Source organism: Palaemon carinicauda, chromosome 20 (assembly GCF_036898095.1).
Source record: "Palaemon carinicauda isolate YSFRI2023 chromosome 20, ASM3689809v2, whole genome shotgun sequence".
Taxonomy (NCBI): domain Eukaryota; kingdom Metazoa; phylum Arthropoda; class Malacostraca; order Decapoda; family Palaemonidae; genus Palaemon; species Palaemon carinicauda.
This window is the reverse complement of record NC_090744.1, coordinates 110,108,992-110,135,481: the sequence shown is the minus strand read 5'-3', so window position 1 is coordinate 110,135,481 and position 26,490 is coordinate 110,108,992. Positions and strand designations below refer to the sequence as shown.

General features: G+C 39.2%; 1 protein-coding gene across 1 annotated transcript; it reads left to right on the top strand.

Moving 5' to 3' along the window:
* Nucleotides 1-26,301, top strand: LOC137614365 (protein cornichon homolog 4-like). The gene is made up of 5 exons (XM_068344153.1): nucleotides 1-161; nucleotides 6,629-6,697; nucleotides 7,843-7,955; nucleotides 15,574-15,714; nucleotides 23,463-26,301. The coding sequence occupies exons 1-5, from the start codon at nucleotides 48-50 to the stop codon at nucleotides 23,530-23,532; spliced, it is 507 nt and encodes a 168-aa protein (XP_068200254.1). The 5' UTR covers nucleotides 1-47; the 3' UTR covers nucleotides 23,533-26,301.
* Nucleotides 26,302-26,490: the final 189 nt, after the last annotated feature.

Below are 26,490 nucleotides of genomic sequence, written 5' to 3'. Positions count from 1 at the left end.
GTCGCTAAGCACCGCAGGATAAGTACGTCACAACAACAACACTAACCATGGAGGATACATCAAAGCCGACGACGGGCCAGGATTCTCCTTCTCTGGACACTGCAGTTTATGTCTTTTCCCTCTTTGACACGGGAGCCTTACTCTTCTTGTTGGTCTACTACGTATCCTTTTCATTTTGCTCGGTCGTTAATACTTAATTTACCTTACAGGTAGTATGTTCAAGATTCTCTGCTTGGAGGCAGCCTATGCCATTGATAGCTATCTAGTTATCTAAGTTAGTAGCTCCGTGTTTTATTAACATTTTAGTTGTGTCTTTTTTGCTATTTAAGTTATCCTGAGCTGCTAAAAAATTCCGTTGGTTAATTACCAAGTAAATCGCATTGGCTTCTGTCATAGGATGTTGTGAGGTACGGTAGGCTTTAGGTGTCCGTCAAAACGTCCGCAGATATGTGGTATACTAATGATATATATTTTGGTAATATTATAGTTTAAACCTTGAGAGTTAATTGCATTTCGTGTGTAGATGGTCGGGTTACTGGTGTGATGGTCTGAACGATCCCCTGGTCTCAGAATTCTCCTTGATAATCTGCACATGCGTGAACATTACCGTTTGCCAGTGCATACGAGGTTGATGTTTTATTTTCCTGTAATGTTAGCGTGCGCAGCTCAACTTTACCGCTTGCCAGTACATACGAGATTGATGCTTTATTTTCATGCGAGCGAAGCGAGCTAATGGCGGAAAAGAACCTTTATACAATGTCAAGGAGAATTCTGAGACTGGGGGATCGTTCAGACCGTCACACCGGTCCTGCTGCCCGGATAGAAAACGAGACTCCGTCCTATCGTCGTCGCCCATGTTTTATTGTATCTACGAGTATGATGATTTATGGAGTAATGCTAATTATTCACCTACTGGTCTTCGCTCCGCTGTTGCTTGTAATTAAAGATTATTTTATTACTCCTCTGTTCTGGCAAGCAGTACATATTGCACTATACATGTTAGCCGAGTGGGCGAGTATTTGGACTGACAAAATATTGGTGACCCAACGTTGTGCACGCTACTTGAAATTGCGTTGTATTATTGAATTTTCTCTAGTTGAATAATACAAAAAATTTTTTATATATATATAGTTATGGACATCGAAGATTTTTCCCGATAAAAAAAACGCCTGTTTTCCGAAAATTTACTCGTATGTGTTGGAAATTAAGGATTACTAAAGCATTTTACAATTGACCCTAAATAAAGTGACGAAAGGAGAACTAAACTGGGTAAAATTATGATTTAACACAGGGCAACATTTCTAATAAAAAAAAATACTTTTCCTTTAGTAAATAGTGTTCTTTTATTGGATTTGACCCTTATTTCTGCTGCAAATAAGCTGTTTTCACCCCCTCCCCTTTCCCAACAGACGTAAGTCTGAACTGGAGGCTTTTGGTGGGTGAAAACTGGAAAGAAACGTGATTATTTATGACTGAAATAAAGGTAAAATTCATTGCAAACACTATTATCCATAAGGAAAACTGGTTGTCCCATAAGGGAATTTTTTCCTTAATGGAAATATAAATTTGAGATTTGTTCAAAAGGCCACAGATCCTAACACACCCCACCTAACCTAACTTAGTAGTTCCCAGGTCACAGACCTAGCTATGTGGCAAGCCCCCCCGACATCCCTTTCCCTAAAAGTAAATCACAAATAATGCCCTACCTTATTTCCTTTATATGCGCTGACATTGTACCTACAATGGGGTCCTAAAAGTAAATTATAAATAATGGCGTACCCTACATGCAGATACACGTGAATAAACAAATTAAAGAGTAATATCTCAGGAACATAGAATGCCAATATTTTGTGTAATTTTTTGCGTTTTTATTATGCATCCCAGAGAACAATTTATGACGGAGGAAATGTTAGTTTTACCATTATTTATTGATTCCGCAGTAAGCTTTTCCCACCCAAAACCCCTGGTTCCCACTGGGTGGTCCCTATTACTATAGGATAAATTAGAGTATATTTTATCAACCATTTGTGATGAAAATAAAAGGTAATTTTTAAAGAAAACTGGAGTTTTTCCATATAAAACACCATATCTTTATTAGTAAAGCTTTTCCCGTGTTGTTCTATAATAATACCCTAAATGGATAACTAGTTTTGACCAATGTGGGGACGTCCTTGACTGGTAAACGCCAGACTAGGGTTCGAGGCCCGCTCAAACTCGTTAGTTTCTTTGGTCGCTGCAACCTCACCATCCTTGTGAGCTAAGGATGGAGGGGGATTGGGGGAGCCTATAGGTCTATCTGCAGTCATCAGCAGCCATATCCTGGCCCTTGGGCGCTGATCATATGTATTTATGGTCAGTCTCTAGGGCATTGTCCTGCTCGATAGGGCAATGTCACTTATCTCTTGCCCCTGCCATTCATGAGCGGCCTATAAACCTGGGGCTTTTACTTTTATGGTAGTATGCTAGGAAAATAACCCTTGGTATGTATTCATGGTGGGGCTTGGTGAGATATAATAAAGCTAGTTTGGCATATATTCCTGTATGATATAACAAATTCAAATGCAATTAGTACTCTGCTTCCTATGCATTTCGTAAATCCTACAGGGATGCAATCTGTTTCAAAACTGATCAGATTAGGCTTATGCAAAAAAAAAAAATCTTAACAATGGCTTCCTCTAATCTCTTTAGAACAGGTTAACCAAGAGTCTTTCCTACACTAGTACAAACCTGTGTCCATTATATATGATAGATATCAGCCAAGCTTGAATACCTGGCTGTTAAACTTCTATAACAAGGTAAACAGGTGGAAGCTGGAATATCTTGGTTGTTTATTGTGTCTTTTCTTTTTCTTTCTAGCCTTTTTGTGATTGTTTTCTGCTGCCAAATAGCACAGACATGTTTTCGGTGTTTCGTAAGCTTCGCTTTTAAAATTGTCCTCATTAACTTTTGGACACTTGTTTCTGGTGACAATGCTGTGCTATGCCTTTTGACTCAATCCCTTGGAAGGGGAATAAGCTTCGTCTTACGACATTGTCCTTCTGTCTGAACTTGAGCGAACGGCTAATATTCCGCCCAAGTTAGACTTCCCTGATTGTTCAAACCCCCCTACGAGCTTGGAAGAAGACGGTACTGGGAGGAACAAGGTGCATACGGTTGCAATTAATATGTCTTTAACTGCGCAGTGTTTGGACTCAATCATCATTTACTAATGAATGTGTGGGTTTCTGCATACAACCTTTTACAACTAGATTGGAAACCCTGCTTGCCAGACGTAGTTTGTGCTCAGCGCTCTCCTGATATCCTCACACACATTCCACTCACACTAGCTGTGGAGCACACAACAGCACGCCTAATATTGGTGAACATGTGGCACACACTCACTCTAGCGCACTTAATAAGTGACGGTTTCATGTGAACCCATGGATTTGACCACGCCATCCTCAACGCACTCGAACCAGATGTATCCGCAATGCCAGTGGAGAAGGCCCAATTAGTTTTAGCAATCATCCGTCACATGCTGCCCGTATTTGAGAAGGTCGCTTCTCACTTGGTGCACTGTGTTGTCATACCAACATATCTCAATATGCGCACTAGTATTCTTGTGCGTGAACATGGAGTAACTCACATGTCTCCAATAGGCAACCCTTCCTCTCCTGAGCTTGTGGTGTTAATGTGTGCTAGCTCCCACTGCCTCACTGTTGCACACTGCTCATCATGTGGCACGTCGCTCAGGCGCCCCTCACCACTCGGCATGCTGCTGCTGTTAGAGAGAGTTTTGTTTATAGGATCCAAGACTCCCCCCTGCAGTGCTTGTGTCCAGGATAGAGTACAACTATGAATCCTCTTTAAGGAGAGCCGTGACACCTGCGAGAGGTAGACCGCACGCACTCCACCAAACGCTCATAATTATGACCTGCAAGTCTATTCAGTAGACCTTGACTACCGAAATCCTGACCGTCTGCATCCAGTTACTCCTCTGTGTGACCCTTGTCCTCAAACCTATCGCGGTTCGAGATCCCCCACAGTAATTTCTTTGGTTGGTAATTATCAATTGGCCCCCAATTGAATTTAAGTCGACCTCATGTTCTCTCTCCTTGGAGTTGACTGAGTCCATTCAGATCCTGAGTCCTCTGAAGCTTCAGATGATAGGAGGTTTCCATCTAACCCCCTTTCCCCTTTCTCTGAGGGCTCATGATGCCTCAGAGAAAGTAAAGATCATTGGTCGGTGCCGAAGAACAGATCTCGCATACTGGAAAGGGATTCTTGTGTTTCTCTGAGTGATCATGTCTTAGAATCTGGACATGATTCTAGAAGGGGTACTAGGCTATAAGGGGGAACAGCCCCTCTTCTTGTCGACCCTCTTCAAGGGGAGAGGAGCCTGAGACATATTTGTGTTGCTACTCCTCCCTACATATTCCGGGTTGCTTTCCCCCAAGGGAAGATAAATCCTTATGTCCTGAACGTGTGTGTGTGTGATTACATGGGGTTTCCAATGATTGACTTTGTTTGCCGCACATTTGTACAAGATGCTTCCAGTGGACTGTTCTTCAAATCCAGAATATGCAGAAGCAATGAAGGATGCATTTCAATATTCCTGGAACGACCTTGATGCTTAAGTTTTTCCACCATTCTGTCTGGTTCGTCGGGTCATTAACAGTGTTGGAGACCCCGAACTTCAGGATGATGCTGGTGGCTCCAAAGCGGCCACAAGCTTAAATGGTTCATCAATTTGCTGATACTCCTCATCGAGGTACTGAGGTAACTGCCCTGGTTGCCAACCTCCTCAGGCTGCCCCACATGCTGAGATTTAACATCTCTGTGGCATCCCAGTTATAATTCATGCATGGCAATTATCCTTTATTTCCGAGCGTTTCTCAAGGTATGGCAAGTGAGGTGTTAGGATATTAGGGAAGATCTTATGCAGCAGTCTACCAGGGGGAAGTGGGCATCTGCGATTGGTGTTGTAGACTGGATATATCTCTGGTCGATGCCTCTGGAAGTAATTGCTTATTTCTTTCTTCACCGGAAGAAGCTCCTCTGTTCCTGCGGTGAAGGGCTATTGCCAGCCGTGACTCAAGTACTTAGACCAGTGGTTCCAAACCCCAGGGTTGTGAGGGTATTTCTGAGGGTTGTCAGAGGGTCTTATAAATGTATTATTAGTAATTCACAGTTGCTCACATTTTTATTTAGATTAATGAAACTGGTTTACTTTAGTGGGACAAGGTAGAGTCTACTGAACAGTATCAAAAGAGGCATGGTCATAAGACACCTATATGGTTGGATTTACTATTACAAATAGAGTCCCTACTCCAGGCTAAGACTGCATTTAGAGTGTCAACCAAAAAAGGTTGGGAAACACTGGCTTAGACATTTCCACCCTGTGGGAACTGTCCATGCTCATGAGGAACTTTAAACAGTCGTGTCCTCCAAGGGAATATTGGCCTCCTGAATAGGACATCATGATTGTCCTTAGATCGCTCAAAAGCGCCCTGTATGAGTCTCACTGAAGCGTTGGATAATGATCTTGCACCAAGAACTGTGTTTCTGCTTGCTTCTTAGCCTCGGTGAAGAGAGTCGGAGATTTAAACAGCATTTCGTATGCCATTTCTCGTACAGGGGGAAGGAAGGTGGTCCTGTTTTTGTTCGTCCCGTGGTTTGTGGCGTAAATACAGAATCCAGCAATTAATGATCCCAGATTCTAGACCTTTTCAATCTTCTAACAATTGAGACAATCTACTGCATTGTGATGCTACTTTTCCTAAGCTCTGGTAAGGTTAAGAGACCTATCTATAAGCATACCATATCCGTTTAGTTTCGGGAAACCATTAGATGCTCTTACATCACGGGTGATGCGCAAGGAGGCGGACCCTTGGGAGTGCGGACAGAGTCAGGAATATCGGCTCAATTTTTGTTTTCAGAGTGAATCTGTCTGAGGAGCATGTCATGAAAGCCAGAGATTGAAAATATCGACAACCTAAACAGCCCAATACTTATGGAAACATACCCACAGGTCCCTTGATACCTTTTCCCGCGGACCAGTGGTAGCTGCTCAACCAGTGGTGTAGGGAGCCCAACTTGTCCTGACCAGTAGCATTGCATTTGGATAGCGGTTGCGACACAAGTCCAGAGTGAAAGGTAAGAATGTTTAGCAATTTTTCCTTGCTTTTTCCTCTCTCTTAGGACAGAATTTGTGCAGGTAAGCTATTCACCAGAGTGGATTTTCTTTACAGCTGTTGTATTTGAAGTTTTCCCATCCTCCGAGCAAGGTGGACAATGAATTTAATACATTAATCATATACAGGTAATGCCTATACACTGAACAGCACATATCCTATGGATATAGATTCTTCATTCGAGTTACCATATTTTGGTAATGGCCTACCCTAACTGTTTGCATCTCTGTGCATGTATGTTAGGGCGTGGACAAGAATCATTACTTTTGCCTAAGGATCAAAGTTCATTCAATTTTCCTGTGTTATTTAACCAAGCCAGCTTTGGTAATAAGAACTTCCTCCCTCCTATTAAAGGTCTCCGGTTTATGGTTAGGAAAAATGCAAATTACTTTCGAATTTGTGATTTTTATGAATATTGTATAAAGATTTCAAGTGTTTTCCTTAACATAATTCAGGTCATCACATTGTCTGACTTGGAGTGTGATTATTTGAATGCACAACAATGTTGTTACAGATTAAACATTGTGAGTATATTTTCCATTTTTGTTTGAACATTTTAAGTGCATAATATCCTGGTTACATTCCTGATGACCGTTTTTTGGTTTAAATGAACACAATTTGACGTGCACGTCACGTCTTTTAATTTTGTATTGTGCTCATTATATTTACTTAATTAATATTTTGCTTACTGTATTTATATTTAGAATATGTATTCCTTGTAATTCTTTTGTATTTATCCATTAGGTTATAGGTTAAATTTTCAAGATATACTTCAGAGACATACTAACTTTTCAGAAATATTAGTTGCAAGTGCAGATGTAGCTTTCATATAAGTTGGGAACAGTTTGTTCGGTCTCTAAACCATTTACGTTTGAGTTTTCATGATTATAAAATGTGGTACTGATCAGAGTGATTAAGAAAGGCCTCGGAATTTCTTCTAAGGTGACAAGAATAATACAGTCATACCTGTTGTTAAGTCATTAATTGCTTCCACTTTTTAGCCTTCTGCTTAACCGCCATTCCTGCATCCTTTCTGCCATCTTGCTGTCCAACCTCTTAAACTTTGCTTTATAGTGCAACTGCGGGGTTTTCCCCAGTCACTAATGGTAATAAAATAAATCAAGACGTACAGCATAGTTTAAATTAATCATTAAAAATAACTACTACAACCATTAACCCCTATAAGCCAGTCCTATATCATCACTCGCACAGGAAGTAATTCAGTGGTTTATTTTTCTGATAAATTTATACAATTGTATTTATTCTCCTTCGTTATTTTTCACCAAAAAGTTTGTGGTGAAAAACACCTCTACAAAAAATGACCTAACATAGCTGTGACTGTATACCTGTTGTCAGCCAGTAGTTTTTAAAGCAATTAGCTGAAATCTCATGTGTTGTTGAAGGATGACAGACAGAAAACTTGATGTTTTGTTCAGTAATCTAGTTTCCTGCTTGATTATTAATTTAATTCAGGAAAAATATTTAGTTCATATTTTCATTACTCTTAATTTTGTTGGAATTACAAGGAAATAAAATCCGCTTTAGCCAGGTTTAACACTAGATTATAGATTATGAAAGAATTCAGAAGCAGCATATAGAATGTATTATGGGTATCGTGAAGACTTTAGCTGAAATATTTTCCATTTATGGACAAAACTTTGTTTTCCAGTGGGTGATTCCAAAGCTTGCTGCTCACCTTCTCCTGTCTGCAGTGTTCTTGCTTACTGGTCATTACTACCTCTTCCTTGCTTCCATACCTCTGGCCGTTTACATCATAAGGGAGTAAGTCTGTCTTACTTTTTAGACTAATTTAAAGATGATGACAATTCACAGAGTTGCATTTCCATGATGATGGAATTGCCTCATAAAAACAGGAAACTATAGGACAATTAAAGAGTGCTAAGTTTAAAAACATGATTGGGCATTCTGATAAAATAATTGCATAGACTAATGTGTGATTTAAGACTTGGCAGTAACCAAAAAATTAGCAATAGAGTATACCTGTATTTAGTCACATGCTTCAATAAGGAATTTCCACTTACGGTATGTCGAGTATCAATTATCATTTCTTTTTTCAGTTTTTAAGCTTAGGATATATTACATGATTTCTCATTCCTTTTTGTTCCTACACAAATACAAATTTTTCATCCATTTAAATAGAAGAATTGCCCAGATCAAATTGAAATGGCTTTGTAAACATTACCAATGTAGTTTGTTAATGACAGGACGAGATGGATGCACTCTCCCAACTACCTGAATGAATCAAGCCACTTTTGTTTTCAGCCATTTTTGGTGGGGATATGCACTGATGCTCTTCATCTTTTTGCCTTCATTGTTGAATCTTTCCCTTTAGCTATGGATTGTATGTTTCGGATCACTTCTTCATGGACAAATTTATGACTTCATATGCGGAAGTACGTATTCAGGTAAGAAAAGTGAGGAACGTGCAAGGTTTTATGTTGGACTTTTGTCTATAGGTTCTAAATTGTCTTGTTCTTTTGCCCATGTGCACTAATGTGTGCAGGGATCCCTTTGTGATAATTGTCCACTGTGATCTCCTGTAGTGCTGAAAAGTTTGACACGAATAGAAAGAAGGCTAAGAAGTGTTCACAGGCATCCTTTTGCAGGGATATTCCCATTTGTATCTACACAAATACAAATTATTTTTTTTTTTTTTTTTTTTTTTTTTTACAGGAGCATGCTTTCAACGTAGTTGAAACTCGTCTGTTAGAATTTATAACAGCTGTTGAAAGTTACTGGTGGGTGACAGGGAAATCTCCCCCCTCCCCAGCACAATAAATAGCCTTTTTGTTTCCAGCTACTGGAGAGTACAAATGTACTCCTGACTGTCAATTGATTGTTTTATTTTCTTTTTTTTAGTTTTAGATAATTGATGGCAGGTCGTTGTGTACGAGGAATATTTGATAGCATTTATGTTGTTTATTCTCTCGCTAGTGGGAAGAGCTGCTGTTATCGAGTTGAAGGGGAGAGCCGTTGCCCTTGTCGTTAGTGTCGTCCTGTGTTCAGAAAGACACTCGAATTCCTATGGTCTCTTTCCTCGTTCAAGTGTCATTGCTGTCAGCTTGGAAGCCACATTAAAAGGAGAATTTATAGTTCCTCCTCCCATTCCACCATACCTTTGTTCTTTTCATGTACTGCCTGTGGGGATGAAGGGACTCCACCCTTTTTTTCCCCTTTATGGATGAAGACTAATTTATAGGGGTTACAGTAATACCTTGGTATTCAACTATAATTCGTTCCAAAAGGATGGGTTAATACCGATTCGTTAAAATATCGAATCATTATTTCCCATTACAAATAATATAGAAGTGAATATTGCATTCCAAGCCCCAGTTGATTCGCTAGTAGCATGACATATTAGTATAAAAAAGTGATGCAGTTATGTAGTTTTCACACAAACAGTAAATACAATATCACATGTAAAACTTAATAAAAAATAAAAAATTAGTATTAAACCTTATGATGGAGAAGGCATGGCTGTTAGAATTGACTGCATACCTAGTATTACGAATAGGATGGTACTGTCCGGGAAGATCAGAATGCAAAGGATAGTCAGAATTATGAAAAATCTTATGCAACATGCATAACGAACTAACTGAACTATGGTGCCAGAGATTAATATCTAGATCAGGAAGAATAAATTTAATAGACCGCATGTTCCTGTCCATCAAATTAAAATGAGATTCCGCAGCTGAAGACCAGACAGGAAAGCAATACTTGAAACAAGGCAGAATGAAAGAATTGAAACACTTCAGAATGGATTGATCATCAAAGATCTTAACCCTGGATAGGTACGGTCCTCGGACACCCCTTTAAGGGTATACTCGGACGCGAACGACCCCGACGCCAAAAAAAATTCTTGAAAAATCAGTTTTTGCAGTAACCTCCTTTTTTCTTTTGCCAAAAAAAACTTCAATGAATGCTTAAAACAACTGTAAAGATAAATACTACTCATCTGCAGAAAAACTATTTATTATAAATATTTTAAAAAATTAAGTAGAAAAAAAAAAAGACCTGACATAAAAATTCATAAAAAAAAAGTTTATACATATATACACAAATCCTTTTAGGAATTGATTCTTGAATGTTTAGGACATATCTTGATGTATTTTGGATGAAGTCAGACCCATGGAGGTGAAGATCTGAAATGAGAAAAAAAGGGTAACTTTTTTTGGCCAAAAAAAATTGTCCAAATTTCATGAATTTTTTTGGGTACCCAAATGAAATAGGAAGTGGCTAATTTTTTTAGGGAATAAACATATGTTATCCTAAAATAGAAATATGTAAAAAAATCTTCATTATTTTGTAAATTACATTTATATCAGGGGCCATATCTAAAGGTAATTTTTTGAGTACTTGGAAATTTCGTAAAAAAATACATATATTTAATATATAATATGATATTTATGCAGGTAAAAATATACCAAAATATCACAAATTATATAGGGAACAAGAATATATATAGATAGGGCAGCTTACGCTTCGGATATGTCCACAAAATGGCCGCCAACCACACTGACTCAGACTCCCTAATCTGCCACTTGAAATGTAGGAAGGGTATGTCAATTTCAAGGTGTTATTTACTAATCTAATTATTATTGGATATGCATAAAAATTGTATGGTGGGTTTCTGGATAATTGTCGATTATTTTACGACTATAAAATTAAAATTCTGACCCAAAAAAAATTTTTTGAAGGGAAATAAAATCGAAAAAAAAAATGTAAAACAATATTTTAGCTAAAAAAATTTGATGATATTCAATCAAAAAAAAAGTAAACAAAATTTTCCGACAAATAAACATCTAGAGGAATCATTACTCTGTGATAGTTCCTTAGTACGTAGTAATTTTGAAAGAATTGGGAAAAAACGAAAAAATGGCAATCACCGGAAAATCGAACACATACCTATATATACGCCATATCTGGCTAAAAAAAAAAAGGCATGGATAGCCAGATCATCTAGAAACACTTTCCAACACTATAAAAATATAAGTTTTGCGACACTACTTGCCAATTCCTTACGGTAACATGACTAAGCAAAAAAATGCAAAACAAATAAAAAGGGGCACTCGTGGAAAAATGGCCATTCTAATATACGGCATTTCAGAAAAAAAAAATTTCAGCCACGTGCTAGGCAAACCATCAAGGCATATTTTCCGACAAATAAACATATAAATGAAATATTACTCTGTGATAGTTCCTTAGTACGTAGTAATTTTGAAAGAAATGGGAAAAAACGAAAAAATGGCAATCACAGGAAAATCGAACACATACTTATATATACGCCATATCTGGCTAAAAAAAAATAGGCATGGGTAGCCAGATCATCTAGAAACACTTTCCAACACTATAAAAATATAAGTTTTGCGACACTACTTGCCAATTCCTTACGGTAACATGACTAAGCAAAAAAATGCAAAACAAATAAAAAGGGGCACTCGCGGAAAAATGCCCAACATTCTAATATACGGCATCTCAGATAAAAAAAAATACATGCACGTGTTAGCCCAACCATCAAGGCACACTTTCTAACACATAAACATGAAAAAAAAAATCAATAATATACGGCAATTCCTTACTACGTAGTAAATTTTTACAAATATTGAAAAAAAACAGAAATTGGCAACCGCAGTTAAATACCCAATATACCAATAACTACGTCGTATCTGACAAAAACAAAATCACGCATGGGTAGCCAGATCATCTAGACACACTTTCCAACATTAAAAAAGCAAAAGTATTACGACACTTTCGCAATATCTTACGGAAAAATGACTTGGCAAAAAAATTTAAAAAAATTAAAAAGGGACACTCGCGGTAAAATGCCCGACATTCTAATATACGACATCTCAGATAAAAAAAAAGACATGCACGTGTTAGCCCAACCATCAAGGCACACTTTCTAACACATAAACATGAAAAAAAAATGAATAATATACGGCAATTCCTTACTACGTAGTAATTTTTACAAATATTGAAAAAAAAACAGAAATTGGTAACCGCAGTTAAATACCCAATATACCAATAACTACGTCGTATCTGACAAAAACAAAGTCATGCATGGGTAGCCAGATCATCTAGACACACTTTCCAACACTAAACAAGCAAAAGTTTTACGACACTATTTGGCAATATCTTACGGAAAAATGACTTGGCAAAAAAATGAAAAAAAAATGAAAAAGGGGCACTCGCGGTAAAATGGTCCTCGTGGTGATGAACGACATTTTAACTAAAAAAAAAACATGCACATGGTAGCCAAACAATCCACCAAGACTTTCCACAACTGATAACCTATACAAGTTGCACCATTCTACGATAATTTCATAATACGTAATAACTTTGATAATTATGCAAACTACCTCAGAAGGGTAAACTCGGACGCGAACGACCCCGACGCGTCTCAGAAATCGGGGAAGGAGTACAGCTACAGCAATGCACATCTGGACACTACTAGAGCGTGTATGGGAGACACCTCCTGCAGGTCGATCACCCACAAATTCAGTCACAGGGGTGAGTCACGTGAGAAAAACCTGTTTTTTTTTTGACGCTCGGGGTCGCAAACGACCCACCGTACCTATCCAGGGTTAAGAGACTTCCTCAATAAGCAAGTTTTTTAATGCAATTGAAGGAGAAAATGTGTTTCTCAAAGGTAGATTTGCTATTAAGAATCATACCTAAAATTTTAAGTCATACAGAGATATAAAACATTATTAGTGCTGAGATCTGGATGTTGATGGGCCACTGTCCTTGACTTACAATCATACATTGAGTTTTGTTAGGGTTCAACTTCATACCCTATAACTTGCACCATGCATTAATTTTAGCTAGATCTCTATTAAGGGTTTCAATAACCACAGACCTTCATTCTGCATGAGTAATACGGTCAAAGGCAGCACTAAAATCAAAGCCAATCATACAAACTTCCTGACCACAATCAAGGGATTTCTGTATAGCATTGGAAATTGTATTATTGTTATTATTATTAGTTGCTAAGCTACAACTCTAGTCGGAAAAGCAGGATGCTATAAGCCCAAGGGCTCCAACAGAGAAAATAGCCCAGTGAGGAAAGGAAAATAAACTATTAAGAAGAGTAACAACATTAGAATAAATATCTCCTACCCAAACTATAAAAACTTTAACAAAACTAGAGGAAGAGAAATAAGATAGAATAGTGTGCTCGAGTGTACCTTCAAGCAAGAAAGCTCTAACCCAAGACAGTGGAAGGCCAGGGTACAGAGGCTATTGCACTACCCAAGACTAGAAAACAATGGTTTGATTTTGGTGTGTCCTTCTCCTAGAAGAGCTGCTTACCATAGCTAAAGAGTCTCTTCTACCCTTACCAAGAGGAAGGTGGCCACTGAACAATTAGTGTGCAGTACCTCCTTGAGTGAAGAAGGCCATTAATGCTGCAAGGCCTTTACGAAAGCCAAATTGCAAACTAGGGAACAGATGATTACCTTCAACAAACCTATCTAGATATTTTGCCAAGACATTAAAAAACTTTAGAAATTGTGGGAGTTATGGAAATTGGGCGGTAATCGCTGGATTTGACCTACCACAAATACATATACATAATGGAGTAACATTACTAATTCTACAATATATGCTAAAAGAACTTCTTGCTAATGAGCGGAAAGTAACAGATAACTTAGGAGCTAAGAAATTTGCAGTCTATATAAAAAACAAATGAAAAATATCATTTGGGTCTACACCTCCATAAGCATCAAGGCCCAACAAGAGAGCTTTAACTTTATGAGACCGAAAAGCTAAACTGACTCAGGACAACAGAAATGACGAAGTCAAATCTTATCTATTACCCTTCCAAAGATGATTTACCTCCTCCTCCGAATAAGCATGTGTACAATCATCATTGAACCAGGGTTTGTCTTTCACTCGGTGCTTTGGCACACGAGAAGGGATATGCCTTGTGGCTTTTTGAACAAAAAGCCATAAGACTGTGTGGTCATCCTTGGACATCCCATCTCCGAGTGCTTTGATGGAAGCTCTGACTTTGGCCAGGACTCCTTAAGTATCAGTGCTTCTAGTGAATACTGTAGTCCCAGTGCTACCCATTTGTCTTTGACCCCAGTGATTGTATTTCCAGCGTTTTTCCCCAACATGTGCACACCAACTCATTGGCTCTTCAGACTTCAATGCTTCTGGTGGTAGTGAGGAAGGGTTTTTTGGAAAATAGAAGAATAAACACACTCCTCTACCAGTTCCTATTCTTCCTCATTTGAAGAAAGCCTTTCTCGAGAAGTTCCATCAGTGTTCTTGATACAGCTTTTTTCCCCCCGAGAGTAGATGATAGTTCCCACTCTGTAATCTGTACTTTTTGGGTTGGTCAGACTGGTGTTGCACTAATTTTCTGTCCAAGGTGCCTTCTGGGTTCAAACTCTGACACTGTAGGCGAGATGAAGGCAGATCGTGAGTGCCCACCATCACAGTTCATGCCTGGACAGAGGAGACCACCCTCCTCCATCTTGTGGGTCTTCAAATACACGAAGGGAGGAATAGACATGACTTAACGGCTCCCCTCTTCCATGTGTATGTGTAAGGGTGCGCAACATTAGGCTTGTATGTAATTGGTTCCAGTTTCACAGTTCTTAGAATCAAGTATATCTAAATATGCTCACCTTTACCAGAGAGAGAAGCATACTTGATATAACTTCTGTCTCCAGTCGGAGCACTGGTACCTGGGGTCATTCAGGACAAACAGATCAGGATTGCTTGCAGTCTGCTCCATTACTTGGCTATTTGGAGTACGTTCTAGCTTGGTCCGTATGTTTTTGTTCTCTCTTGGGGATGGCACTCTTGAAGGTTTCAAAACCTTTATGAGCAGGAGAGATCCCAAAGTTGAAATAGACCAGGGAGGATATCACATTCCAGGGTGAAAGATCCTTCCAGTTTGAATTATAGGGATTGTGTTCCATCAAGGAGCAAGTCTTAATTAAAATGACAAAAGGTTTATCCTTGTATTGTAGTGGATACCAATTTTGTAAGTAATTTAAATTTCTCCTAGCTATACAAACAGGAGTCTTTTAATAAATTTCCCCCCTCGGTTGCCTCTTTTAATCATGAGGCTAAAGAGCAAAAGACTCGCACAAACAGGTGGGTGTGATGATTCCTCTCACCCCTATTTTTGCAGAACTATTTTGTTAATGATTCAATGGTCTGGTTCTTCCACCTTTGCCAGATAATGCTTCTAATCAAAAGGACTTTGGTTTGTATAGCAAGGAAAAATACAAATTAATTATTAAATCTGCTGTATTTCTATCAATTTTTGAAATTAAGTGTTTTCTAGAACATTTATTATTTTGGATTTACAGTACAATATTGTACCCATGTTATGTTATGATAGATGACTTTATATTTGCAGATATGTAAAAGTCCCAAAAGGTAATTTTGGAGTCTACGACCCAACTGAGATCCATCGTATGGGTCAGCTCAAGGCGCACATGCGTGATGCAGTGATTGGCCTTGCTTATTATTTGGTCTTTTTCTTCATTTACCTCTATTGGTAAGTACTCTTGTCTGCACATGAATATAGAACTGCTTTTTCAGTGACATGTTCAGTGGTATCTAAGTTTACAGTGACATTTATCTATAAAATATCAATATTATTTTATGATAACATATCCTAGTTTAATATCAATCTTATTTGTGAAAACATATTTTACAAGGTAACTTACCTTGTATAAAATCCAAATAATACTTCTTGTGCTTTCTTCAATTACATTTTGTTCATATATGAATACAAATTATCGTCCTTTACTGTAGGAGAATAGATAACAGCAAAGCTGGAACATGTCAGTTAAAATTATTGTAACAAGGTGTAAACAACTTACAAGTATATACCTATCGGTAGCTCTTAGATCTCAGCCATGAGTGACAACAGATGTTCTCACTGGCTGGAGTGTTGCTCTTAGGAGCAAAGTTGTTAGGTTGTTTCTCAACCTTGGCCATCCGTCCTCTTCGGAAGCAGATTATTGACGCTCCTCATAAGCGGTTTACTTTACTCCAGAACTTTAAGAGACAACTCAATAGTGCATTCTTCAGACACTCCTCTTCCAGGTGCTCTTCTACTGCCTCATCGTCCTTTACTAAAGGAGAATGGATAACAGCGAAGCTGGAACATGGCAGTTAAAATTATTGTAACAAGGTGTAAACAACCAACAGGTATTCACCTATCGATAGCTTTTAGATCTCAGCCGTGAGTGACAACAGATGTTCTCACTGGCTGGAGTGTTGCTCTTAGGAGCAAAGTTGTTAGGTTGTTTCTCAACCTTGGCCATCCGTCCTCATCAGAAGCAGATTACTGACGTGCCTCTTAAGTGGTTTACTTTTCTCCAGAACTTTAGGAGACAGCTCAATAGTGCATTCTTCAGACACTCCTCTTCCAGGTGCTCTTCTACTGCCTCATCCAGGAGTTTTGCATACAGCAGATTCATTTTTTCGGGCTTCTCTTCTACTAGAAACTTTCTCTGACGACAAGTTTCCTAGATGCTCTGCCTTAGGTTTGCCTACTCCTCTAGCATGTCTCCCAGATATGTCGCTATTGTGCACCTCCAGACGCGGCTCAGCTGCAACCTTATCCCAGGACATGCTCCCTCCAGTGCTCTGACCCAGATTGACCATGTCTACCAAGGCATGCAAGTCACCAAGTGCATGTCTTTTAGATGTCTTGCTTTGGATGCATCTCCTAGACGCGCTACCTCAGATTCTAAGTCTCTGCAAGCAGCTCCACTAATCGTATATGTTAACAAGTGTACTGTATAGACGCTCATGCCTTATGGGGGCATCTTTGAGATGCATTTCCCAAGTGTGCTACCACAGGAGCATCTTCACTAAGGATTCCTCCCGGACATTGCTCCTTATACAGGAGCAAGTACCATACCGGATGACCGTATCACAAACGCTCCGTCTCTTCTTGATGCATCCTTCCTACACACGTTTCTCAGGCACACGTCGCAGGTCTCACATCCACTTGGAAAATATAGTTGTCTTCTAGATGCAGAAGAGGGAAATATGGATTCAACATTCCTCAATGAGCTCCACTGTATCTGAAAAGTGTATGGCATAGGAGAAGCCTGGTCTTTCCCCTAAAGAACAGGAAAGCAGCCTTTGATCTTCTCTGTCATGACACCCAGACTTGGGTCCCCTTGATCTGCCTTAACCTAAGAAGCTTTAGGTAAGGAGATTCTCATGTTTCCAGAAATTATTACTCTTTGAATGCAGGGAGATCCTTACACTTGATTATTACAGCCTTTTTAAGGAGGAGAAAATACAGTACTATCAAATGCAGAAGGCTCTCCCTTCCCTTCCTCCAGTTGACACCACAGCTGTAACCTTAACGCCAGGCTGTTCTGCAGAATGTCTTTCAGCAGATTCATTTTCTTCTCAGCATTAGAGGTGTCTAGTATGGAAGTCACGGCCGTGGCTACTATGCGAGCGGCCTCTTAGATCGACCACTGGTCGGGTATAGTTGTCATTCTAGCTGATACGGAGGACCTAAGTGACCCCAACAAGAAACAGGCCGTGAAGGACATTGTCCTAATGGGAGCTGGGGTGGTTGAGTTCTTAATGCACCAGACAACCCAAAGCATCGGGCTGCGGTGACTTCAAGATTCTACAAATGGATTAGCTGCCGAGAGGGACTTCGTTTATGAAACTTGTCTTTGAAAAAACCCTTTCTCTCCCTGCCAGCAGAGATGAAGGTGACAGTAAATGGAGGAAGAATGGCTAAGACTATACCGCACTGTGCGATGTCGTTTTCGACTGTCTACATTCCTCCATGTCAGGTCAGAGCAAAACAGCTTATCAACCATCCCAGCTCTGAGGACTGGTTGTTGACCTCTCAACTCTGAACAGGCTCATCCTGATGAAGACCTTGGCCATGGTCACACAATAAGATCAGGCTTTAGGACTTCATGGTCATGTAATATGTGATGAATGCTAACTTCCAAATCCCCATCCACCCCTACTCCAGGAAATACCCCCATGTACAGTAGCAGTAGCCAGAAAGGTGTTACAATTTAAGATCCTTTGCTTCTACCTGTTATTAGTGCCCAAATTTTCACAAAGGATCTTCGAGGTAAGTGTATGCCAACGGATTTCCCCTGCTCCACTTTCTACACAATTGGCAAATCCTAATGGAGTCAGAGAACAGCCTTCTCCTCCTCCTAGACAGAGTTCTCTCGTCAGGACCTGGGATTGTAGTGAATCAAGAGAATTCAGTCCTAATCCCCACTCCAAGATTAGAGTATCTGAGGATGGATATGAGAACAGTGCAAGGGAAAGTATGTCTTTCCCAGGAAAGGATTTCTAGTATGTTAGAGATAGCTTTCCCCTTCTTTAAGCACTCCAATGGCAGTTCATGGGGCATTTAATCATAAAATGGCTAGTTCCCAGAGGCAGATCTTGTCTTTGATCTCTGCAGTGGAACTAGAGGTTCCTGGTAGGCATCTGGATGTTGGCTAGTGCTAACTGTTAGATAGTTATGGGGTCCTTTGACTGGCCGAACAGTACTACATTGGATCCATCTCTCTGGTTACGGTTCATTTTCCTTTCACATACACAAACACCGAATAGTCTGGCCTATTCTTTACATATTCTCCTCTGTCCTTTTACACCTGACAACACTGAGATTACCAAACAATTCTTCTTCACCCAGAGGGGTTAACTACTGTACTGTAATTGTTCAGTGGCCACTTTCCTGTTGGTAATGGTAGAAGAGACTCTTAAGCTATGGTAAGCAGCTCTTCTAGGACACTCCAGAATCAAACCATTGTTCTCTGCAGTAGTCTTGGGGAGTGCCATAGCCTCCTCTGTCTTGGGTTAGAGTTCTCTTGCTTGAGGGCACATTCGGGCACACTATTCTATCTTATTTCTCTTCTTCTGGTTTTGTTAAAGTTTTGATTGTTTATATAGAAAATATTAATCTAATGTTGTTGCTGTTCTTAGAATATTTTATTTTCCCCTCTTTCCTTTCCTCACTGGGCTATTTTCCCTGTTGGGGCCCCTGGGCTTGTAGCATCCTGCTTTTCTAACTAGGGTTGTAGCGTAGCAAGCAATAATAATAATAATAATAATAATAATAATTCAGTAAGGATAAGGGAGATAAGAAAGGGCGTTCAATGGTAACCAAAAGAGACTTGCCTCGTGGAATTCCTCCACTTTATAAACGCTTCCAGAGAAGGGTGGGGAGCTCTCCTCAGTCAGCACATGACTTCAGATTCCTGGATGGTTCAAGATCACCAGGAACACACCAACATTCTAGAATAAGAGCTGCCAATTTTTCCCTCTTTGGAGACACAACTCTGTGTTGGTGATGAACTACAACACCATCGGGGCATACTGCATACGCAAGCAAGGAGGTACTCTACTATGGCCCTACAACTGTGCCAGCTAGCAGTAAGGTCCCTTGATTGGGCAGAGCTCAGCTTACTTACCATGTTGGCTCTTTTCATGCTGGGCAAAAGGAACATAGCAGCAGGAAGACACAGATAGTGGGTTAGGATGATTTTTACGGCCTTGGATGATGTGGAGATCCTGACTTTGAGGGTTTCTCAGACAATGTATCCGTTTACATGTCCCTGAGCCATAAGTTCCAGATTAATTGTTCTCCAGTCCCCGACCCAAAAGCAGTGTTCAAGGATGTGTTTCAACAACCTTGAGACAAGTTTGACGTGTATTTTTCCTCGGTTTTGCCTGTTGAAAATAATCTTAAATCCAGTTTGAGCAACGCTAAGTCTACTGATGACTCGTAGCACTGAAGCGAACATGGAGAGTAATACCCGTACCTGCTGCGGATCCTAACCAAAAACCCCAAGAGAATTGCCTGTTCTCCTCGACCTGCTATACCAGTCACATGCCAGGATCCTCCATGGTGCACTGAAATCCCTTCAATTTCCTGCATGGAGGTTATCCATCATCTCCTCTCGGGGAAAGGCTATTCAACAAATATTCGGATACTTCCGCAAATCCCTGGCAGCAGTCTACTAGGCCAAATAGGCCAACTTATGTGGTTAGTGCCGTGGGAGGGGGCTCTCTCCTCTCGGAACATGCTCTGTTAATTGCTGATTTTGTTCGACCTCCACAAGGAGAGATTCTGCTCCATTTCAGGGGCAAAAGGCCTTTGCTCAGCCTTGGCCCAAGTCTTTAGTCTAATGGATGTAGAGAAGAAGTTTCAATGCTCATACATACTAGTTTTTAGCAGACCTGTCTTCCAGTTTAGGTGAGTCCACCATCATAGAAAGTATTAGGATCTTACATTCCTGGAAGAAGGTACCCTTTGAACTGTTGAGGCGGGCCTCAGACAGGGAATTTAACCTGAAAACAATTCCTTGCTCGATTTAGCTTCAGCTAAACAAGTCAGCAAGCTCTATAGTCTCTAGTTCAACATCACCCATTCCAGGGGGTGGAAGCAGGTCTCGGTCTCTTTTGTCTGTAACTTCATCCATCCATCCATATACCAAGGCACTTCCCCCAATTTTGGGGGGTAGCCGACATCAACAAAGAAACAAAACAAAAAGGGGGACTACTCTCTACGTTACTCCAGCCTAACCAGGGACTCAGCCGAGTTCAGCTGGTACTGCTAGGGTGCCACAGCCCAACCTCCCACAATTCCACCACAGATGAAGCTTCATAATGCTGAATCCCCTACTGCTGCTACCTCCGCGGTCATCTAAGGCACCGGAGGAAGCAGCAGGGCCTACCGGAACTGCGTCACAATCGCTCGCCATTCATTCCTATTTCTAGCACGCTCTCTTGCCTCTCTCACATCTATCCTCCTATCACCCAGAGCTTTCTTCACACCATCCATCCACCCAAACCTTGGCCTTCCTCTTGTACTTCTCCCATCAACTCTTGCATTCATCACCTTCTTTAGCAGACAGCCATTTTCCATTCTCTCAACATGGCCAAACCACCTCAACACATTCATATCCACTCTAGCCGCTAACTCATTTCTTACACCCGTTCTCACCCTCACCACTTCGTTCCTAACCCTATCTACTCGAGATACACCAGCCATACTCCTTATACACTTCATCTCAAACACATTCAATTTCTGTCTCTCCATCACTTTCATTCCCCACAACTCCGATCCATACATCACAGTTGGTACAATCACTTTCTCATATAGAACTCTCTTTACATTCATGCCCAACCCTCTATTTTTTACTACTCCCTTAACTGCCCCCAACACTTTGCATCCTTCATTCACTCTCTGACGTACATCTGCTTCCACTCCACCCTTTGCTGCAACAACAGACCCCAAGTACTTAAACTGATCCACCTCCTCAAGTAACTCTCCATTCAACATGACATTCAACCTTGCACCACCTTCCCTTCTCGTACATCTCATAACCTTACTCTTACCCACATTAACTCTCAACTTCCTTCTCTCACACACCCTTCCAAATTCTGTCACTAGTCGGTCAAGCTTCTCTTCTGTGTCTGCTACCAGTACTGTACAGTATCATCCGCAAACAACAACTGATTTACCTCCCATTCATGATCATTTTCGTCTACCAGTTTTAATCCTCGTCCAAGCACTCGAGCATTCACCTCTCTCACCACTCCATCAACATACAAGTTAAACAACAACGGCGACATCACACATCCCTGTCTCAGCCCCACTCTCACCGGAAACCAATCGCTCACTTCATTTCCTATTCTAACACATGCTTTACTACCTTTGTAGAAACTTTTCACTGCTTGCAACAACCTTCCACCAACTCCATATAACCTCATCACATTCCACATTGCTTCCCTATCAACTCTATCATATGCTTTCTCCAGATCCATAAACGCAACATACACCTCCTTCATAGCTAAAACAAAATTCCATCATTGCCAGATTCCAGGGTTTTTAGGGATGTAACCAAAGATCTTGATCAGCTATTATTGTGTCCTGTGAGAGCAATGAGGTGCTATCTCAAGTGAATGAGGACCGTTAGACCTCTTCTGCAACATCTCTTTTTGAGCATGGGAAGATCAAAGATTTCCAAGAACACAATCTCGTTCTGAGCGAGAGAAGTCTATCTCAGGTGCTCACTTTCTCTTCCATGGAAGGGATACATGTAGAAGCTCACGACAAGAAGTATTAGTACCTCTTTAGCTTTTAAAAGGAATTTCTCTGATGCAGGTTCTTCATGGAGGCATTGGAAGCATCACACAATGCACACTACCCACTACTTGAGGGATATGACCCCCAGGTTCCTAGACACGTTCTCAGAACCTTTTGTAGCTGCTCTGCTGGTGGTATAGCTGTTGTGGATCAAGGACAGATGTTAGGATTAAAATGGATGAAAGTAAACAGTGACTGGCCTTTTCTTTCAATCTTCCCCTATCTTGGGGTACAGTTTTGAAAGACCTCGCCAGCTGCACTCGATCTTAGATAGCCCCATTCAGCATGTACCTGTTCCATCCTCAAGCATGCAAAACTTTTTCCCAAACTCCTTACAAGTGGGAGTGTGGTTTAGCCCGGCAAACTTATAATCTTGAAGTAGCCCTCTAATTGCAGCATCAACAAACCCATTTCAAATCAGGTCTAGGACACGGAAGATTCCAGCGCGAGAATAACCCTTAAAAGCAAGGGACAGGAAATCCGCTGGTTCTCCTTTTAGGATTCATGAAGTGTAGAAGCCTTTACTCTCTTATGCTTCTAAGATGCTTGAGTTTTGCGTTCCTGGGTTAAGTTTTCAGCTAATTGGAGAAGGGAACCTCCTTCCATCTAAGGATAGATCTACCAAAAAGTAAGGGACGATGGTTTGTATTCTTTTAGGAACATCACATTAAAAAGTACCGTAATTTGTGTTTCCTAACTATACAAATCTGAGTCTTTTCCACAAATTTTCCCACAATCAACAGGCCCCTAAAATGTTCCAGACTTCGATCTAAGTGAATTGTCAGTGAGCCGGCAGGGCAAAGGCGGTGGTTGCTTCCTCGCTACCGATAGGTAATTTCCTGTCGGTTGTTTACACATTATAATTTTACGTGCTGTGTTCCAGCTTCGCTGTTATGTATTTTCCTATAGTCAAAGTCTCAGTTTTGTTAAGTTGGAAAAATACAAGTTACTTTTAAAAAAATTTATTTTTATTTGTAAGTAGTTGTATTTTTAGTCATGGATCTCTTCTGGTTCCTTGTGAATTGCATATTGCTTGAAGCCAATGTTTAACCTCTAAAGCTTGATAGATTGTTTAAATGCATCAAAACAATATCCAACAGCAGCAACATTGATAACGTGACATTTTCTCTCCGCAGTTTCCTTACTCATCTTCTCCGATCAAATCCTATTCCAAAGCCAGACTTTGCGGATGATACTGGGTTCTAGGTCGTGAGCAGAGGGTTGTGAATTGTAATCTGTCTCATTGATCTGTCCCTTTTCCTCTATGAAAGAGGAGGTAAAGCATAATCATGGGATGATAGTTTTTTGACAAGCATTCCAGCCCATGAGGCTAGAGGTCTTTCTAGTTACGGCTTAGCTCACTTTTAATTTTGCACAAATACTGACTCTAGTCAGTTTATGCTTCTGTGCAATTAAATACAGTACTTTTAATATTTTGATGATGCTTAGGGGTACAGTTTTAACTCATGTTGAAATAAAATGAAGCATGTACTGTATCTTTTACATGCTTTTTAGTGCAAATTTTTCAATTCTCTATGATTGAAATAGTGTAGGTTTTACATAAAGATCCATAAAGTTCATGAAGTAAACACATTAGTTACCCTTCATAAAAAAAGCTTAGTATTTCTGTAAATTATAGATGTTTAGTCCTGCATAGTCCATTGTGCTTAAAACATTTGTTGCTTTCCTTATCATTTTAATGAGAATGTACGAATGTGATTTTGTATTATCATATTTGAGTATACCCTGATTCTTTTCATGAATGGTGATTTTTTTTTTTAACTAGTCAACTGGTGTTATTTCTTACAATAAATTCAAATAAAAGAATATTGCTGTTAATTTTTATAGCAAAGGGAATATATCTCCAGCAGTTTTTGATCTGGTAGAATATCAATTTGATGATATTGTAAAAACAATCATTGATGATATTGTAAAAACAATCAGTATTATACCAACAATCTAACCCTACCTGAAGTTTAAAGCTGCAACTGCTTATAAGTTCTATTTTTATATTATGCAAGAACAATCTCTGGAGGACTCCTGTTATTTTTATTTTCCCCTCGTCCCCTTTCTTTGCTTTGCTCCAGTAGAAAGGCGTTTTCTTCAATACACTCCCTAGGAAGTAGTGCTAATTTGTTTTACTCTCAGGAATCCTCTCCTTTCTTCTTTGCATTGTGGTGGGAAATACCACCTTTCTTTTACTCCTTATGAAACTTCAATTTTTCTTTTTACTAAACTGTTTTCTTGAAAAAAGTTTATATTGTTTATTACTTGGGGTTATTCTACCCTTCTTCTGTTTACTCTTATCAAATGTTGCCAAAATATAGCTAAAGAGAATGTTTAACTCAGTAATGCATGAAAATATAGACAAAATATAGGATGCAATGCTTTTGGGATAAGTAGGAATTACATTAGATAAATTTTTAACTGGATATAGTAAGGTAAAAGTAGGTTTGTATATAACAGGACAGCATTATTGAAAATGAATGCTCATACTTACCAATAGAATTATTACTGTGTGTTTCCTAATGGTTATAGTTCAAAACATCATCAAAAAGAACTGTTCAGGATTAACAATTGAATCATTATTTTATCCTGTATTTCTTGATGGTTATAGTTCAAACAATCATCATCAAAAAGAACTATTCAGACTTAACAATAAAATCATTACTCTATATCTCTTAATGGTTATAGTTCAAAACATCATCATCATCATCAAAAAGAACTATTCAGAGTTTACAACTGAATCATTACTGCATATATCTCTTAATGGTTATAGCTCAAAACATCATCATCTAAAAGAACTGTTCAGGCACTTAACAATTGAAACATTACTGTATATCTCTTAGTGGTTATAGTTCAAAACATCATCAATAAGAACTGTTCAGACTTAACAATAGAATCGTTACTGTATACTGTGCTGTATCTTATAAGGGTTATCGTTCAAGTTTGTCAATAGTGGTAATGTTTCTGTTTTGTGTTGGTCATGATCGATTTTGCTCATTTTGCACATTAATTTATGAATGGTTAGTTGCAAAAGTTAAATGAAATAGAAACCCATAAATAAATGTCTAATGACCTCACAATTAAGCAGTAAGGTACACCAGTTGCTTTCTTTATTATTTCAAATGTAGCATAGCAGTGTTTTTCCTACTTTGCAGTTGTTCTGAGTAGACTCCAGGAAATGCATATTATATTGAAATAATGGTATTATCCTGTAGCATCTTTCAATTTCCAGTATATTAGCTAATTTGCCTGAAATAAATTAAAGTTTAAAAAGCAATATGTACCATTGCCATTTAAATTTTAGTATTTTTTCACACTTCCTTGGCAGCCCCACAATTAACTGTGACTTATTGCACAATATTCTCTTAATAACTTCCATGTAAGCTTTCCACTAAATAAGAATTTAATCTTTTAACCCCCCTCAATACTGTACTGTCGGTTGATGCAAATCAGTTATTTTTTTGTGGAAGCAGTATAAATGTCCTAAGATTACTCTGTATTTCACTAATGCTGTACTGTATTGTCCTTGGTAATGTTGTCACGAGTCCAACACGGTACATAATTTAGCTACATATTCCTGTTTCCAGTTTCTCCCTGGTGACTTCCAATGTACTATCAACAATGTGGGGTTCATTTAATTACATTATCCATAAAAAGGTACTTAAATATAATGCAACTATTTTTGCTTCCTAATTCTGTAGTTCATTTCACTGTTACTTGTAGACTTGGAAACAGGATAGGCATTAAAGGATAGAATAATGTTATTTTTGCATTAAGAAATTCTGTATAAAAATATGAATAGCTCACTAGGTATATGTATCTTCAGGGAAGTTATCTTGTCTTGTCCATGGATTAATTACTTGTTCAACTCAACTCGCTGATACTGTATTCAAAGTTATCACAATAACTCTTTTATTTGTTTAAAGAAAGTAAGAAATATGTAAACTATTAATAAAGAAGTCAACAGTATAGGTCTATTTATAAGGCTATGAGGTTTTGGAGACTCATAATATCAATTCTGGAAAAGTAGGGATTTTTATAAGCTTACTCTTGGATTGAAATGCTGTTCAATTAATGGTAAACTTTTGATGTGAGTATATATCATCTTACAGGATCTCATGCAGAAAATGTGCATGGTGACAAATCTTAATTTCCCTT

What these genes read in the sequence shown, in the direction of transcription:
- LOC137614365 (XM_068344153.1), top strand. Translation starts at nt 48, where the DNA reads ATGGAGGATACATCAAAGCCGACGACGGGCCAGGATTCTCCTTCTCTG. An exon ending in GTTGTTACAGATTAAACATT is followed by an intron (nt 6,698 to 7,842) that starts GTGAGTATATTT and finishes TTTGTTTTCCAG; the next exon opens with TGGGTGATTCCAAAGCTTGC. An exon ending in GCCGTTTACATCATAAGGGA is followed by an intron (nt 7,956 to 15,573) that starts GTAAGTCTGTCT and finishes TTATATTTGCAG; the next exon opens with ATATGTAAAAGTCCCAAAAG.